The 19,491-nt window shown below is 40.2% G+C and overlaps 1 protein-coding gene across 1 annotated transcript; it reads right to left on the minus strand.

The window, feature by feature from the left end:
• Positions 1-16,976: 16,976 nt before the first annotated feature.
• On the minus strand, positions 16,977-18,937 carry LOC115684750 (peroxidase 27-like). Its single transcript, XM_030609613.2, has 4 exons — positions 18,593-18,937; positions 18,204-18,389; positions 17,809-17,974; positions 16,977-17,624 (listed from the first exon to the last, which is right to left on the minus strand). Exons 1-4 carry the CDS (start codon positions 18,914-18,916, stop codon positions 17,218-17,220), a joined length of 1,083 nt encoding a protein of 360 aa, XP_030465473.2. The 5' UTR covers positions 18,917-18,937; the 3' UTR covers positions 16,977-17,217.
• Positions 18,938-19,491: the final 554 nt, after the last annotated feature.

Here is a 19,491-nt window from a genome sequence, read left to right on the forward strand (position 1 = left end):
TAAAATGTTATAGCTTCTCAACACCCTAAACTTTCATTTATATATATGTATATATATACACAGCCCAACAACCTCCAATTGGACGCAGCAACACAAAATTGACAAAACTTTGAATTTCAACCCTAACTTTAACGATTTCTCCGATTAGATAAATAATAGGTTCAAAAACTTACCTAGCATTACAAAACGACATTGATTCGGTCTCAGATTGTGAATGTGTAAAAATTTTCCTTCTTTTCTTCTTTCTTTCTCCCTTTCATTTCTCGCAGGCGAGCTCTCTTCTCTCTATTCTATTTTCTTATTGTCTTCGCTGAAGGCTTCTTCATTTGTTGAAGAGAAAAAATGAGATGGTGGCTAGGCTTTGGCTCGACTAAAAAAAAAAATAGGCTAGCTAAAGCCTATTTATTACAACCTACCTTCCTTACAAAAATTTCTTCCTCAAAATTTAGACATACCTCAATCGTTAAACAAGTGAGGGTACTTGTGTCTTGCCTTCTCCTCAAGCTTCCAAGTGGCCTCCTTGTTGGTGTGGTTTTGCCATCGAAATTTCACGTAAGAAATAGTGCATCGTTGTAACACTTGATTCTTTCTATCGATAATATGAATAGACTGCTCCTCATAAGTCAATTTCTCCTTTAACCTCAAAGGAGTAAAATCCCACGCATATTCAAAATTTGGCACATATCTCCGTAATAAGGACACACGAAACACATCATGCACCTCTGATAATGGTAGTGACAAAGCCAATTTATAAGCAACTTCGCCAATCTTCTCTAATATCAAGAATGGTCCCATGTATCTTAGACTTAACTTCCCATGAGTGCCAAATCCATGAAGCTCATATAACTATTATGCTTGATTCCTTTTATTATCGCCAAAGCACCTCGAACAAACTTCAGAATTTTACATCCTTAAGAATACCGATACCCAGCTGAATCCAGGGCACCAAGAAAATCAGGTTTTTTTCAACTCTTGAACATGCTTCACTCCGGTCAATGTCCTCACGATACCATCGTATTTTGATTCTAACATCATCAACACCTACAATATCGCACGCCGCGTTGTTCCCCAACTGCACTTTACTATTATCCATGCATTGATAAGCAGTAAACTAATTCCTGTTTAGTGTAACATGAAAAGAACAACCGAATTCATAATCCATCCATCAAACCATGAATAATCAATGACAGACAAGACATAATCTGCACCGCTCGAATTACTGTCAGCTATAGCTGCAACATCATCCACAAACTCAACTCTAATTTTCTTAATCTTGTCGTTTTTCAACTTAAAACAATCCATTCTAAGATGCCCCTCCTTGCCACAATTTCAACAAACAACACCACCAATCCTAGACTGACTTTGTCTATTCTAGTTTATACCACTTTTGCTAACATGTGTACTAGCTTTTCCTCTATTTTCACCTACAAAGCAACAGATATAGATCACTCAGAATCAAATCTCAAACACCATCAAATGTCAAGTTTGTTGACCTAAAGGAATTACTGACAACGGTTACAGTAGTATTCTAACTATCAGGTAATGAGGATAATAGGATCAAAGCACATACCTCATCTTCAAAGTCAATATTTACCAAACTTAATTGACTAACGATTACATTGAATTCATTGATATGATCAGCAACCGACGCACCTTCGCTTATCTTCAAGTTAAATAGACGTTGCACTAAATAGACTATGTTGATCGCAGAGGGCTTCTTGTACATGTTCAACAGGGCTTTCATTAAACTCGTAGTGGTCGTCTCTTTCAGGATGTTAAACGCGATGTTACGAGCCAACGTTAGTCGAATAATATCCAAAACTCATCTATCGAGCAATTTGTAGTCAGCTTGCTTCATTGTCGCTGGCTTTTCCCCAAATGGGGGCAAGTACAATATCGTCTAATACAGATAATACTCAATTTGCATATTCTAGAAACCAAAATCATTCCCATCAAATTTGTCAATTTTCACTTTTCCTTCTTCTGTCACCATCAATTTATTTCAACTTAGCCAAGCCTTGCTCTGATACCAATTATTGCGGAAATAAGCGATCGAACAATAAACTAGATAGAAAAAAAAATCGAACATCATATTTACGTGGTTCAATCATAGTGACCTACATCCACATGAAGAGTAGCACGAAATTTCACTATAGATCAAGCGATATAACAGAGATTACAATCACACTTAAGTCACTCAAATACTTTTACTATTTCCCAAGCTCTAATTATACCCAATAACTCACGTAATATTTAACCCCACAATTTCTCACAAAATAATATCTCAATCTCACGAAAGAATTATACACAAATCTTAGCACAAGATTTACTCGATTAGAACACTAAGTTATTGATGTAATTGCACAAATGAAACCAATGACAAGTGCTCATGTGAAAATCGGCGCTTCAGACCCACGGAGAAAAATCCACTATCAAGTACTCGTGAATGACGCTTCAATATTTCTCTTTGTCTCTGGACGTGAATAGAACAAAGACTAGGCCGCGACCTTTTTGCATCCGACTAGGAAGATATGCTTATATATGAGGGGAAATCTGTTTCATCACTAAGAAAGACTTCATAGAGATAGTCAATCTTAGAAGCATTTGAAGTACGAAATTCTGTTAAGGAGGATGAAGAAGATGATAGAGCGAGAGAAGCAGTAAGAGTGATTGGAGTACAAAAAGAAGAAACTCTTTCTATCTTTCCTACTATCTTTATGATAGAACCTTGTGTTCCTAAACCAGTTCATGAGGAACCAGACTCAAAAAAGTTGGTTCAATACTTCAAAAATGATGGACATCATTCCATCACTACAAATACCCCTATTGTCATTGTTTCTGGGATCCTTTTGCCAGTGTTCTTCATGTACAAATTCCCCAGATGAAGTAGATCTAGCTACCAGGCCAAAACGAAAAACCAGGAAGGCCAATGACAGCTTATATCAAAGATATTTGGATGAAGATCCAACCATTGATACCTTTGAAGAAAATAGCGGATACTAGTTTATGGTTTCATATGGTTCGCCATCACCTCCATCACTTCCATCAACGCCATCACCTCCATCATTTCCATCACCTCCAGTTTCACCCCATATAAAAAATATGTTGTTTCTCCTTTTTACAAACCAATCTATAAGTGGGTAATGAAGAATTCTTATCCACTTAAAATCCCAGTCCTCCTTGAAAACCCAATCACCAGGCAACTTCCATATATTTTCATGTTCAATGAAGCCGATTTTCCTCCTTTAAATCCTGTTGAAAGTTCTCAGCTTTCTTTTCCTGCTATTGAGGAATTTACTGATCCACAGCGAATATATCTTCATGTTCCAAAAATTCGTTCTTCCACTGATGTAGATGAACGTGGAAGGCCAAAAAGAACACCTGTTGCTGAGTCTGGCCTAAATTGGCAATCGGAAACTCTTCTAGCACAAAATTAGGCTTTTAAGACGATTGACTCCAAAATTGTTGGTGTGCAACAAGAAATCCGAAGATATGATGAGTCCATAAAAAAGATGCTTGTAGATTTCCAGAAAAGGCTTCATGCTATGGAATCAGGATAGCATCTTGGATACCATTATCTTGAAAGTCCGAAAAATGAAATAGAGAAACTCAAAAAGGCAAATCAGTCTCCTTGAAGAAGGAAAATTTAAGCATATTGATTTTTTCTCTATTTCAAGAATAGGATACTCTCCTCCACCACCGCAAAACTCTCCAGTTTTTGCTGCAGTTGCTCTTGCAGCCGAAACTCCTACCCAACAAGATAGAAGTGATATGACAGAAATGCGAAATCGCATTCGGGAAATGGAAAAGCTCTGAAAGGAAAGAATGAAGGAACAACAAAACCTGTTGCTGAGTCCTCTAGAGAACCTAAAAAGAATTCTGACCAGTAGATGATGATCTCAAAGCCCTTGGAATCTTTATTGAGGGATTTAAGCAAAGATCAACAAAAGAATCCAGAAGCTGATTCAGAACAACATCCACAAGAGTGCACTTCTCCAGAAATAACAAAGGTATCAAATTTGCTAAATTCAAATTCGGAATCTGACTCTTCATCCTCTTCTTCTTCCTCTACTTTTCCAATTCTTTCCATTGAATCTTTCCAAATACTACTAATTACTCCTCCAATTTTCATGACTGATCCACCAGAACAAGATATGGAACTAAATTCACCTGAACCAGAGGTTATTCAAATCAATAACCCATCTCATATTTCTGTTTCTCCATCCAAACAGTTTTTCACTCTTGATGATACTCCTTACTCCAAATGGCCAGAAAAATTGGATGAATTCCATGCTTGGTTGAACACCAGAGCTCTTGTTGTTGAAAGCAAATATGATGTTCTTTTAGAATTTGCCACAAGGTTTACTGGAAGCCTTAAACATTGGTGGCAAGTAACTTCTAAGACAGATCAAATGACTTTTCTTCTTCTGCAAGATTTTTCCCAAGCCATTGGAATCATTTCCCTATATTTCATAGGAAAACCTACTAATTTTCTTGAACTCAAAAGAAGAGAATACTTTGAAAGAAAATGTTCTCTTAAAAAAAAGCACCTAAATCGCCATTATAGAGAAATGATTAAACTCTTTTATGGCCTAGGAGTTGATCCAAATTTGAAACAAGTCTTCTTAGCTTTCATTCCTAGAGAACTCTCCCAACAGGTTGAGAGATCTTTTCTCAATAAACAAAGAAGAATTGTTGATATCCCCTTTGGAGAGCTGCAACAATAAATCCATCTTTGTTTTGATGAACTTTGCCTTTGAAGATAGATGATGAAAAATTACATTAGAGACAATTGTGAACTTGATGATGCTTGCTCTAAACAATAATTGAAGATCAAATGTTCAAAGAAAGATTGTGACGGTTCCTGCGGAGAATATTCAAAGAAAAACAAGTACTTCAAGAAGTATCGAGTGAAAAGATCTAAGCACTTTAGAAGGAAGAAGAAATGGCAATTCCTGTGGAAACGAAGAAACTTCACAGGACGCAAGAAACCAAACCGTTGCTTCATTTGCAATAAGAAGGGCCACTTTGTCAAAAATTGTCCTCAGGCAAAAAAAGGTCAAAATCATCTCATTCATAATATCGAACTAGAGATAGGAATATCTCTTAATAATGATGATATCGAATCCCTGTTCTCTGTAGATGAAAATCCTACCGACCAAACACTTTGCATCATTCCTTACTATTTCACCTCCAGTGAAATAGATTCTGATTCAGAACTTGAAGAACTTTTCCATCTATCTTCACAGTCTGAAAATCTGGACCCTAGTATACATTCTAGTCAACTTCATTGTCCCCACTTCCCAGTCAAAATATGTCTCTCAAAGTTTACCAAACCAATTTCAGTCATTGCCCTTATAGATACTAGCGCCAGTGCTTCAATTTTAGATACTAAAGTTCTTTCCGAAGAATACTGGACTTCCCGTGTTCGGTATTTCAACTCTGCTTCAGGAGATACTTTTCTAAAAATGTTCGCACCACACCTGTATCTATTTAGTTTTTTCCTCAGTGCTCAATTACCAATATAATTCTTAGATCTAGTCTTCCCAATAAAGATTCGATTATTAGGTGGGATATTATGACTTAACTTCCAGACTTGAGAATAGTTCCTGAAAAAGGACTTAGGTATAAAGACCAATTCTCTGAATTCGTCAATATCCAAATATTCTTTTCCATCCAAATGAGTCTATTAGATCCAATCATGCAGAAGCTGTTGGAATCATGCTTTGAAAATCATTTCGAATTCTCCCATAAATATTCTCATCCTTTGTGGAAAAACCCAGAATTCTATGTTCGGCTTCCTTTCAAGAAAAATGAGGATATAAATCCTACTAAGGCAAGTTATTCGGGAACGAATCCTGAGCATTTGGCTCTTGCTAAAAAAGAATGCTCAGAATTGTTACAATAAGGTCTTATTGAAACGTCAAATTCTCAATGGGGTTGTAAAGCTTTCTATGTCAATAAACGTGCTAAGCAAAATAGAGATAAGATGAGATTGGTTATCAACTACCAACCTCTTAATCTTTTCCTCCAAGATGACAAATTCCCTTTGCCTTCTCGAAATTCCCTTTTTGCGGGGAATCACTAAAGCCCATATTTATTCAAAGTTTGATCTTAAAGCCAGATTTTGGCAATTGGGCATTCATCCTGATGACAGACCAAAAACGGGATTCTGTATCCCAAACCAACACTTCCAATAGAGAGTTCTTCCATTTGGTCTCAAGGTTGCTCCTTTCTTATTCCAAAAGGCTATGTGTCGCATATTCCAGCTGATCTTATCCAGCACTGCTATCTATATTGACGACATATTACTCTATAGCCCAGACGAAGAATCTCACTACCGACTTCTTGAGTAGTTTGCAAAAATTGTGAAAAAATATAGCATCACGCTTTCCTAGAAAAAGATGACCATTGCCTAAACAGAAGTTGAATTCCTAGGCATGCACCTTAACAAAGGTACATATTATCCAGGGCCACATATCGCCAAGGAATTACTAAAATTTCCTGAAAAGGATTTTACAACCCAGCAAGTCCAACAATTTCTCGGGATAATTAATTATCTTAGAGATTTTGTCCCAAATATTGCAAGGTTGTTAATTCCTTTGCAACTGATGTTAAAAAAGCATCAAATGCTATGGGGAAAGGCACAAACTAAAGCAATTGCGGAACTCAAAGAAATTATGCAAGATCTTTCCCCTCTGCAAATCCCATCCACAGGAAAGAGAATTTTCCAAACTGATGCCATTGATGAATATTGGGCGGCCATATTGTTCGAAGAACTTTTTGTTAAGCGACATCTTTGCGCTTATAGAAGTGGCAAGTTTTCTCAGGCAAAAATGCACTATCACTCTACCTTCAAGGAAATTTTGGTAGTAAAGAATGAAATAAAAAAGTTCGAGTTCCATTTTATTGGCCACCATTTTATGGTAGAGCTGGACATGGCTTCTTTTTCCCAGATGACTAAATTCAAACAGAAGCAGATTCCTCATCCTCAGCTACTCAGATAGGCTGAATGATTTTCGAAATACTCCTTTGAAACCAAACATATTGTAGGAAAGAAGAATATGCTTGCAGATTTTCTCTCTAGACCAAAAGCATCGGCAGAAATCAACGTGTATATTCTCAGGCATTCCTTCCCATTTCAGCCAGACAAGTACAAAATTGAAAGATTTCGAGATTGGCCAAGCCTGGAATATCCTCAAGAAATAGTTGAGCAAATTCAAAAGGATAAGCTCACTTAAAATTTTGATAACCTCATGTGGTAATGTCACACAGACCTTTTCAGACTACATGGAGGCTTTATTCTTAGCCCTTATGGATTACACTCGAGGTACCATTTCATTCATTTATTAATTTGGAAAGAAAATGATTTTCCGAAAAAACTTAAATGGCTAGTATGGTACATAACCAGTAAGTACTTAATAGCTATTGAGTTTCCCACCGGAAAATTTCTTCTCAAATTAACCAAATTGCTCATGGCTGATCACATTGAGCTAAATGAACACGAGAAAAACCTTTTATCTGTGCTCAAATAATTTTACCCTCCTGTTTATTGGAAACGACTCTTTCTCAAAGAGTTGAAAAAAGTCCGAGATAGTCCAGAAACACACACTGTTGTACTCCTCCATCGTCTTTGGACTTTTGTGCACAATAATGGTACCATCTAATACTCCTGCAGTAGTAGGTACTACTACCTACAAGCCTCAATCACAACTTCAAGTTGCATGTGTCTATAATTCGTTCTCTAGTCGCATTGGCTGTGTTGAATATAATTACTGGGAACTCCAGAGGATCTTATGCCAAGAAAATCGTATTATCCCAGAAGAAGAATGGGATTACACCACACCTGTTTCATGGGATCGCGAAGGATCTTTATCTGCAACGAGACAAGCACTCAGAGAATACGATCAAGCATAAGTACAGCTCGAATTATCACAAGATCAAGAAATGTCAGACACAGGAGACCCAGCACAATCATCTCAGGATCCATGGGGTGGACCACTCTCCCAAGATTCCTATGATCATAGACCATTATCCTTATCCATTGGACTTGACGCCAGCTCTTCCTCTCACTACTCACAGCTAAAAAATTGGCCTCAACCAGTCTCACCTGAAGAAAATCCAAAGCAAAGTCTTGGCATCAGAACGTGGAATGAACTCCTGATACAATAAAGCACTCCGAATACAGCTCTTCCGAACATTTCTACATATGCATCCTCTTCCTCGAACCAAACGCCAGTCATTACTGAAGACAATTTTGAACAAATTCTGGCACAGAGACAGATAGCAGAATATGAATGTGCAAACAGCTCAGATAGCTCGGATTATGATTATAAAAACTCTGGATGGAGATAAACTGGTATTGTTTCACTTAATCGGCACTGTTCATTATAATATATATTAGCCGGGTACTGCTTCACCTAATCCTATGAGTATGTTTTAGGTGAGTTTTGTTTTATATGGACAGTCGTCCAATAATGTACTTAGTTTTAGGTGTGTTTTATTTTATCTGGACCTTCGTCCAACAATGTACTCCCCAGCGCCTATATAAGGCCATGTAATCCTTTAGTTTGAAATAAGGAGGGAAAGTTGTAAAATTTCAGAGTTCTTACTTTTCATGCCTCTCTAAAAATCCTTTTCTTCAAAACCTGGCATGATCCTCTAAGAAATGCAGCTAGGCCAGTTAGGCATAACATCATCTTGGTAACTCTAAGCGTTTCCATGCTCTGAGCTAAATCTCCGGGTAGTTTTGCAAGTAAAAGGAAGTCCTTAAAGGGCTTGAACAAGAGGTTCGCCCATGTGGGATAGCATATCTGTTGTAAACTGACCTTGTTTTCCCTTGTTCTCAGCATAGATCCCCACATACTATGCAATTTATTGGTCAAAGTCAAACTATTATTTCCTTATTTGAGTCCGAGTCACACACGAGGTCAACACCAAGTTAGAATAGGAATTTAAATGTAAAATATCTTCTCTTTCCTTTTTTTGCTTCGCTTAGCAATAACTCTTGCATAAATAGAAAATTCATCTTCAAATTCGGACTGTGATATCAAAGAAATCTAGATTCCCATGACAAATATTTAGACATTCACAAATAGTAATTTATCTAGAGTCGGATTTCGTTCCCAAATTTAAACTCGAGACATAATTTCAAAGGGATGTCAATAAGCTGTCACCTCAAACAAGTATAATCTCTCTTGAACACATCAATCATGAACTTAACACCCTCATCCATCACCTCGTACCCAGTATCACCATTCTATATCATCGCACTAACTCTATTTATTTCCAACTTTTTTTATAATTCTCGGACTACAGTCCCTTCTCCATCAAGCATAGACATCCATTTGTATAGTCATCATGGTCATTGTCATTATTCTCATCTCCTCCAACATATTGTAAATAGACTTAAACTTGGCTTCTATGATTCTTCTGTTAAATGCCTTATATAAGTTATTGTCAACTATGTCACATTTAACCTCAGTAGTGATGAAGGCCTTACTACAGTGCTTTGGCTTTGTTTGAACTAAGTTATGATACGCAGCAGGACTAATTTTCTTCAATGCTTGATTATGTTTGTTATACTCAACTATAGTACTACTTTTAACACACTTCCAAAATAATATTTGCATTTGTATTCTCTTATACTTCTTGCCCTAATTAGCATAGATGTGACTGGCATAAATTTTATGCTCAACTGTTGTAACGTCCTCACTTCGAGGGTTATTGTTGCAACGTCACAGGCTCATCGCTGTCCTGTTTCTTTTATCTTGTTAACATGAGCATACGAAAAAGTGTACAAACAAACTCTCAGAAAGACTAACAGCTAGAAATCAAGGAAGTACTACAAACACAATGCACTACCTTATATAATGTCAATACAATTATAGACTATTTATCTGGCTACATCAAAAAGCTGGGGTATTCCTACCTCCGCGATGGGCTGCAGTATCAAAAAATGGGATCCCATCTGCTATATGCCAGTACTTATGGGTCAACCACCATCCCAGTGGGCGTTGCCCCATTGCTTGGTCCTGGTGGCCTATCAAACCCGCGAAGGGGGACGACAAGGTCCCCGTTTAACCAAACATACCAAGTGATATAATGATGTAGGACCAAATCATCTGACCCTTCTTCGACCCATATTGTTATAGTACATCTACGGTAGGTGACTTCGGCTTCTACGTCGATAATATCCGTGACTAACACTTCCATATTTACAGGCAATCCAAAACGTTCAAGAGGCGGAGTAGCCATGTCTACACGCCTGAAAGAATAAAGGAGTGAGTTGGGGAAAACTCAGAAAGTAAAACCCCCAATTCTCTACTGAGAGGACATCTCATCATTAAATCTAGCAGGTACTGCACTCGCAACATATCGTCGATGACAGATCAATAGCTATTTCATTATTACGCCTAGACTACATACATGTGTCCAGTCTGACACTTTTTCAATGCACATTTACCATCGGCTTATCAATAAACACATAAAACATACTTATGCATATACCGTCATCCTGGCTCAACTAGGGCATCCCGGCTCAATCGAGGCATCCAGCTTCAAGCTAGGCATCCTGGCTCAATCAGGGCATCCCGGCTCAACCGAGGCATCCTGAGGCTAGCTTACCCGAGGCATACTGACTCAACCAAGGCATCCCGTTCAATGAACAAGGCATCGCCGCCAATGCTATGTGGCGATGGGCTCATCTTTCCTTTAGTAATCACACAATATCCTTCACACAAGCCGATTTCTTATCTTTCTCTTAGCCGATGCACACACAATGCCCGTAGGTGAACTCAAATGAGGGCAAAAGTACACCACAAGTGCCATAACTTGTGTACGGCGATCACTTTGGTGCCATAACTTTTTTTCGGATCACTTTAGTGCCAACTTTTTTGAAAATCGATCACTTTAGTGCCAATGCTGACGTGGCTCGCCGGAAATCTGATGTGGCGCTGACACGGCTCGCCGGAGAGGTCGAGTCAGCAATAAAAATAAAAAACGATGCCGTTTAGCCCGCTGACGTGTATTTTTTTAAAATATTATATTATAATTAATTAATTAATTTAAAAAAAAAAGCCCTGCAGCAGCGGCGAGGGAGCCCTCGCCGCTGCTGCCGCCAAGCCACCACCGCCGGGAAGGGCCGGCGGTGGTTGGCGCAGTGGTCGGCGACCCTCGCCTCGCCCGGCGAGGTGGATCCGCGAGGCGAGACCTCGCCGTCGCCCGGGTCGCGACGGCGAGGTCTCGCCTCGCCCAGCGAAGGCAAGGCCGCACCTCGCCGTCGCGACCCGGCGACGCGAGGTCCCTCGCTCGGCGAGGCGACGGGTCCGCCGTCGCCCGGGTCGCGGAAGCTCGGCTCGCTGCTAGGCGAGGCGGGACCTCGCCGTCGCCCGGGTCGCGACGGTGAGGTCTCGCCTCGCCCGGCGAAGGCGAGGCCGACCTCGCCGTCGCCGGGTCGCGACGGTGAGGTCTCGCCTCGCTTCGGCCTCGCCGGCGAGCTAGGCGCGACCTCGCCGTCACCTGCGCCCGCCACGCCGCCTTCCGCGGTGGTGGCTTTCGTTGAGGGCTTCCATTGTTGCAACATCTTTTTTGTTTTTTGTTTTTTGTTTTTAAATTATTTTAATTATTATTATTTTTCTAAAAATTAAAAAATTCGAAAAAAAGCCACGTATTTTCCACTGTGTACAAGTCAGACCATTTTTTTTTAATATAAATGCCATTCAGCTTTTTGGTCGGAATTTTGGCTGGAGTCACTAAAGTGATCGATTTTCCTCCGACTTGGCACCAAAGTGATCCGAAAAAAAGTTATGGCACCAAAGTAATCGCCGTACACAAGTTATGGCACTTGTGGTGTACTTTTGCCCTCAAATGAGTGTGTGTGTCATGACCCTCATTATCATATTATATAGTATGCGGAGAGCAATCCTTGGTTCGTGACTTGAACCAAACGCCTAGTGCCGACCTCCGCACCAGGCAAGACTTGGAACCGACACGTCTCAAAGTTGACCAAGGCCTCGTGACTTGGGTTATCGTGCTTTAACGTTGATTCCAAGCCAAGCAAACCTCGACCTTGTCCCGAGGCATGAATGCACTCAAACATGCAATATGAGCTAACCATATAAAAGAACATTATAACATGTTCATGGCTTTCACAGATGAGCACACAACTAAACTCGACGACGTAGCTTATCGCCCTTGCCAAGAGTTAGGAATTCTACTTACTTTTGATAAACTAGAGATAGTTTTGCCAAGAAAAGGCCGTTTGGTGATGAAGTGGGCATGCGTGGCCAAAAGAGAGGAGAGCAAGCGTGCAAGGGGGTGTAGGGTGAGAGAGTGAGCCAAAGGGATGGAAATGAAGTAGGGGGTGCTTATATTTATAGGCTCCATCCTCATCATTGCTTGTCCAAATGGCCCAATAGGCTTTCTTGAAGTGGCACGCTTACAAGGAAGATGTGGCAAGCCTAGTGGATGAGCGGCACGCCTATTGGAATGGTGTGGCGCCTTAAACTTTTAGAGGAATGAATGATTGAAGGCTAATGTGTGCCTTTCCAATTGGTACACCTAACCCATTGAGTCACTTGCTTCTTCTCCAAAGCAAATCTTTGGCCATCATTTCCTAATCTTCATAAGGCCATCTAAGAGGATGATTCATCCCTTGCATTTAATGTTCTAGAGTCTTCTATTATGTCATTTTCCAGAGAATATAGCAAACATAGGAATTAGGTGATTGGAGGCGCTAACTTAGTCGGGTAAGAGTTTCTCATGTTCATTCATGATCGACCCTGCCAACCGAACCAAGGTTCGTAGCCGAATCACCATCGGGTAAGGTTGGTCATGGCCGAACTTGCCTGGCGTGGCTATATCGGTGGCCTATATCATGGGCTCGTGGTCGGCACTGGCCAGGCGCAGGGCTAGTGCATGCCTTGGCTCGTGGCATTGCGGCAGAGTCTAGGTCCTAACACATGGCCAGCTCATGACCTAGCACAAGACCAGGCTTATGCCTTGGCACATGACTTAATGGCAGGATCGCCAAGCCAATCCGTGAATGATCCAGGGTCGGTCCGTGACCCATCCCAAGTGGCCCATGGTCAATTCATGACCGGTTCATAGCTGAGCATAATTGGTCTGTGGCTGACTCTTAGTTGTCACATAGTTGTGTAGGATCGATTGTTCCGTGATCGATACACGGTCGCACGGATTGATCCATGGTCGTCTATATCGGTACAAGACCATGCAAAACCACCCGCGATTGGAACAGGACCATGCGGGATCGATCCATGATTGTCCATCGATCCACGGTAATACGTGACTGTCCCACGACCAACCCTTATGGTCAAGTAGCCGATCCATGACTAGATAGCTCGGGTCACTAGCGTGATCAGTGGATTGGTTCACTGCCAATCCCTCGATCATTCCAAGGCCAATACTTTGATCAGGCCATGGCTGATCCCTTGATCACCCTTCTGATCGGGTTGATCGATCCATGATCGTTCCTTGGATTGGTCCATGGCTGATTTTTGTCAATATCGGCACATTTGTTCCATAGCCATTTCTCATGGCCAGAATCGTGGATGTTATAACTACGGGAAACAACTTAGCCACGGCTTGCAAAATGCCCTACAAGAGATGATTTCAGTGTAACAATATATTATAGGTGTGATCATTACGGCATAGCACTAAAAAAAAGAACGAAATAACAAACTTAGCTTTTGCTTGTTAATAATTACGACCCAGTCTCATCCGTATGTGTCTATTATGTTGAGGCCATGCATCAAATTTGTCAAGAACCAAGTTCAGGCATCTCCACTCTTAACATTTACAATTGCCCATGCAATTGGGAACATCTGGTCATTTCCATCCGTTCTTACAGCACACAATATCTCCTCTTTACAAATTCCCTTTAAGAAGCAATTATCTAACTCCACAATTTTCCTACATCCATCAAGGAAGCGTTTCTTACATTGTGCAAAATAGATGTACATTTTATCAAATAATGCCTTAGTATGCATGTTAGACTTTTCAACTTTCAATGTAACAAAACTCCCAGAATTTGTCTCCCTTAGCTCCTCCGCATAATCCCATAACTTTACATATTCATTCCTATAGTTTCCCATACAAAATTTAAAGCCAAGCAGCTTCACTTTCTTACACTAATGTGTACTTATATTTAAGTCCAACTGCTATCAGATAAGCTCCTTGAAACCAATGGTTTTTATAGATGTCATTTCTCTAATTATACTAAGATAGTGCTATGATAACCAAGAACCTGTGACCCTCTTATTACTAAAGCTAATGTTACAAGTATGTTCTTTGTGATAGGTCTTCAAGTGGAATGATCCAGTTCTAATACCAAAAGATGCAGAAATCTTCCGAGGACAATTTTCATCGCCACATTTTGCTCTAACAAATTTCTTTCATTCTTGATAAATTTTATTTCTCTAAGCTCAATCACTAAATACTTTATGACAACATCTTTGAATTGCCTACCATCATCAAACATCATAAACGTAGTAAACAAAGGCACAGTATAATTAGGATACCTTGGATACCTGCTTCTCCTTTTTGTAACTTCAATATCTTTTCACCCTACATCAGATCTGAAACTCTTGTCTCTATCTGTTTCATGGTAGTCCGTTTGGTGAACACTTTCGGCAATATCAAGGTTAGATTATTGGGGGTTAGATGATTCTCATATAGATTCTTGTGATGATATGAATTCCACGAGTGATTCTCCTATAATCTAAGCCTTTGTGGCACTTCTGTGAAATTCCCTGACTTTCTTACTTCCTTTTACAAGGTCTTCATTATCCCTATCATCATCGTAATCACCAGTCAAGAATTGTGCATCGATTAGGTCCATGTCTTCGTTTTCTGAATCGATTTCGAACATAAATTTGTCATCCTCTAAGTTAGCATAATCGCCCACCCTCTAAGTCAGCATAATCGCCCTCATCCACTAAGTAATCATAATCTAAACCACCCTCGTGCTGAACGACTACCTCATTACCTAAACCAACACCCTCACTAGCACTCTCATCTTGACAAACACCCTCACCATTGCCCTCACTTTGACAAGCAGCCTCACTTACCGCATTGTCAAAAGATTCTCCATATACCTCAACCAATCAGGCCACAAATGATAGAAAACTAGATCGACGATAGTGCTATCATTACATATATATCTCAGCCCATATTCTAGAGATTTCTCAGGAAACTTAAAATAAAGTTTTTTAAAATTTACCGTTTACCCAATTCTCAATGTCTGTGATGAACCTTTCATAGCTCATCGAATTGATATTTACGTGTATTAAATTAGTCTTTCCCCCATTATATTCAAGCATTGGGTGACGGACAAATTTCTCACCATGGAAAAGGCAAACCATTGTAGACTTGTTGCTCATCTCAATTCTACAAAAAAAGACAATATATATTATAAGTACGTAATGGAGCGACAACATAATAGGTCCAATCACTTCAAGGCTTTTTGGCTATGAAGCAGAGGCAAACAGAGGACTGTGACTGCATCTTAGAAACTGAAGTTCTCAGTTCAATCGATTTTCTTGGTCAAATATTGTATCTACCAGGTATAAATATCCTTAATCTAATTTGACTAGTCGAGTCTAAGAAACATGATTGAAGCTCATGTGAAATTCGTCTCTGGATAAAGCTTATCAATGTTTCAAATATGTATTGATCTTGTAGTGATGGCCAAATAGTGATAATTTGCCTTATATGTGAGTCAAAGTTCATTAATCGAAGTATATGCTACCTATTTGATAAAATGACTAACTGAAATCAGAATGCATGTTTGTTGAAGGAAATAAGTTCAATAATCATTTCGTATCGGATATTCTGCTCTCTTCGTATCGAACTGATTGATAGGGTGATAAGTCAAGTCAAATCGGCGATGGCATCACGTGGTTCTTTTTACAATAAACGAAGTAACAACTAATGCATCCGGGTCATAACAGGAGCAATGCATGAAATTGGGGCTCTCCATTTCGGGAAAAAAAAATACAATAAAAATTCCCTCTTTTTGTTTGTTGCGTTGGTTGTGCATTCCACGTAGTCTTTCATAGTTGAATTGTAGAAAAAGAAGATTATAGTGTAAGAGCAAGTTTCGGAAGACGCGTCTGCTTATCGGAACCACAACAAAAGCATACCTTTTTGTTGTATTTGCTAAGTGCCGACCAAACAAGCAAATCAAGACCACACACATTGTCGTGTTCATTGCAGAATCTCAATGGCGAATCAGGTCGCAACTAGATTATGGGTTAATCGGGTCTTGGTGACCATCGGGCTAGCTTCGAGCGAATCTACGAGAAGGTGTTGGCCAACTTGAGCAAAATCCTTCGATTTGAGTTGAGACAAATCAAATTGGGCAGATAACAGCTAGGGTTCTTCGCTTCTTGCTTGGTTACTTCGCTTGGTTCGGTGGATTTGGGGCAAAAACGAAAGAGAGTGGAGGATGTTGTTTTAATGTTCTAGGGCCTTTTTTTTTTTATGGAAACAAAAACGACGCTGTTTTATTTTCTGACATCCACGTCAGCACCGGTTCGGCCACGTTGGACAGCCGGCGGAGACTGGAATCCACGTAAGCATTTTTCGAGGTAAATTAGCCAGAATGATTGAATTGGCACTGTGACAAAAAAGTTTATGACTAAACTGTCACAAAAAAAAAGGGTTTAAGACTAAATTGATACAAATATAATAAGTTTACGACTTTTCGAACACTTTTCCCAATTTTAACATAATATAGCCAAATAAAAAAGTTATGTTCACGGTATATGAATTCCTCATTCAATCAAGGAAATGCAGGACAAATTTGTAGGACCAAGCCAAACGTGATTTCCTCTCTCTTGATTGCGATTTTCGCAAGTTGTAGTGAAAACGCCTGCAAATTGACTCCTAAAATGTAGATGGTCGGTCGACTGACTATTCCGCCGACGTATTTGAACTCACCATGAAAATGCATGTCCAAATCAATCAAACCTCGATCATCAAATGAAAAGGATCATTACTTTCTTCAGTTAATTAATCAAAGGGAAATTCACTTTCTAAGTCGCGCGCATGTGAAGTCACGGGTCAAGATTAGCCCGAGAATTTCCGCATTGGCTACATCTTTTCTCAATTACTTACTACCGACAATTGTAAATCGAGAATAATGGACCATATCCAATTATTCCATGCTCTATCGTGGGTCCTCCTCGTCAACCCTTAGTTAACCTTTGCACACACTTTCCTGATTTCACCGGCGGTTCCGGTGAGCACGCTGATCCGACCCATGTTCACCATCGACACTCCAAAGTCCTTGAAGAAAGTGGATCCGCCGGTCCTGATCTGGAGGTCGATGTACGCCTTGGTTCGGCTATCGTCAAGAAGTGAGGCGTCCGAAGTGAAGAGGCCTCTTCTCTTCGGGATCAGATTGAAGTAACCGATGTCAAACGTCCTCACGCTTCCCGGGTCCATCTCGACGAGAGTGGTATTGTCATTCGGCTTGCACTTGAGCTTCAGCCTCGCTATGTAGTTGGGGTCAAGCTTGGGGTCGGCGTCGCCCTTTCCGGTGAAGTTGTAGAGGCGGTAGGCGAAGGCAGAGCAGTGTGAAGTTCCAAGGGTGTGCCCACCTGGGCAATAGGAAATCAGTATTAGCACGATCTAAGCTTACGAATTACGTTTTCTCGATGTATTGCCGACTGTGTCTATGAATCTTTCGCTTGAAATACTGTTTTTTTATCGAGTAATTTATGTCGATTTCCACAAAATAATTGACAGAGCATATGAAGTAATGAATGGAGATCAGGTGTTAACCTGATAGGACGACAAGGTCCTTCACACTGAGGCCTCTCTGTGCAAATGCTGTTCTCAGAACTGTAATGTTGGCCTTAGAGTTTATTAAATTGTGAAGTGCCTCCTCCTCACTAGAAACCTTCCCATCTCTTCGTCCGGTTTCCACGTCATAGGAAAGTCCTCCAGTCTAAAGTGACCAAAAAGGAAAAAAAAAACCCAATTTCTATATTAATGTGTTCTTCTCACGAAGAAAAATTATCGAGTTTTGTCATGCGCACTTTGAAAATAGGACTAGTTTTCCAATGAGATAATATAGATTGTTTGTGAAAAGGGAGATTTCTACTGATGTCATATGCATTATAATGAACATTCGAATTGAAAAGAATAGATAAAGGAAGCGACATGCATATGCGCACCGCGACAACGACATCTCTAGCGACAATGGCCACGATGTCGGCGCATGAAACGGTTCCGGGGCATGCCTTCTCCAGCGCCGTCTTGACTCTGTCGATTACTTGGAAACCTCGAAGGCTGAGATTCGGCTTCGCATCCTTCTCGGCTTGATGGGTCGAAGAGTTCAACAGTATTGAACCTTCACAACCCTGTGGGAAAACCCCAGAAAGAAACGTTATTCAGCTGTGAGTTCATGCAGGAAACAGTTCGTGTCCTGTTTAATGGCTGTTTAGCAGATAATTCGATGAAAATAAAAACCATTCTTTTGAATCATTAGACAGGTGCTCATAAAACAGTACTCTTCCCAAGCACAAGCAGGAAGAGAAGTACGCGCACTCGTTCTCTCGCTTACCCTAACGAAACAGTCGTGAAAATGCAACCTCAAGAGAGGGCCGGAGAGGCTCGGAGCGACGGACATGACTTGTCCGATGACCTCCTTCACGATGGCCTCCGCATTAGGGCATGTCTTCCGGTAAAACCCTACTTTGAGACCCTTGCCATGAGCGACCTCAGGGACAAGAGACAAGAACATCAGCTGAAGCAACAAACAAGACAAGAAGAGCTTTGGACAAGCCATGGCTTTAGTGTTTTTTTTTGTGGATGTTTTCATCAACGGACCGCTTTGGCCTTCTTTATATACACCGTATGGGCTGCAATTACCACGACAGTTCAGCATGCTTTTATTATATGCAATATGGATGTTCGTATGAGCCAACATGGGAGCGAACTCCTCCATGATTTTGTACCGATCCATGTTCTTAATTGTTGAGACTTGATTTTGTTAGTCAGTAAGCCGTCAGTGTAAATGGGCCCAAAATAGCATTAACAACAAAAATGGACAGTTAGGTGAGATAATAAATTATTAAGAAAATACGTTTTGAATTTTTTTAAATATTTTTTATCTTTTTTATTTTCTTTATTTTTCCTATTCCTTCTTCCTAAGCTGGTCGCCGGACCTCGGCGATCGACCACAGGTGTGCACCGGCCTCGGGTGAGGTTCAACCTCGCCAGCCCTCGCCTGTGGCCAGTTGCGAGGTTTGGCGACTGGCGAAAGAAGAATGAAAAAGAAAATAAAAGAAAAGAAAACAATTATTAAAAAAATCACAAAATTTGTCACGTCAGCGCGAACGTGCCACATAGGATGGAAGGCATTTACAATAGCAATTTCCGACCAAATGAGATTTTCCTTATCAAAAGACGGAAAATAATTTTTTTAGATCATTTTCAGATCTCAGTCAAACATCAAATTCC

This window comes from Syzygium oleosum, unplaced genomic scaffold (assembly GCF_021117445.2).
Source record: "Syzygium oleosum isolate NSW1041296 unplaced genomic scaffold, Sole_v2.1 Sole_v2.01, whole genome shotgun sequence".
Lineage (NCBI taxonomy): Eukaryota > Viridiplantae > Streptophyta > Magnoliopsida > Myrtales > Myrtaceae > Syzygium > Syzygium oleosum.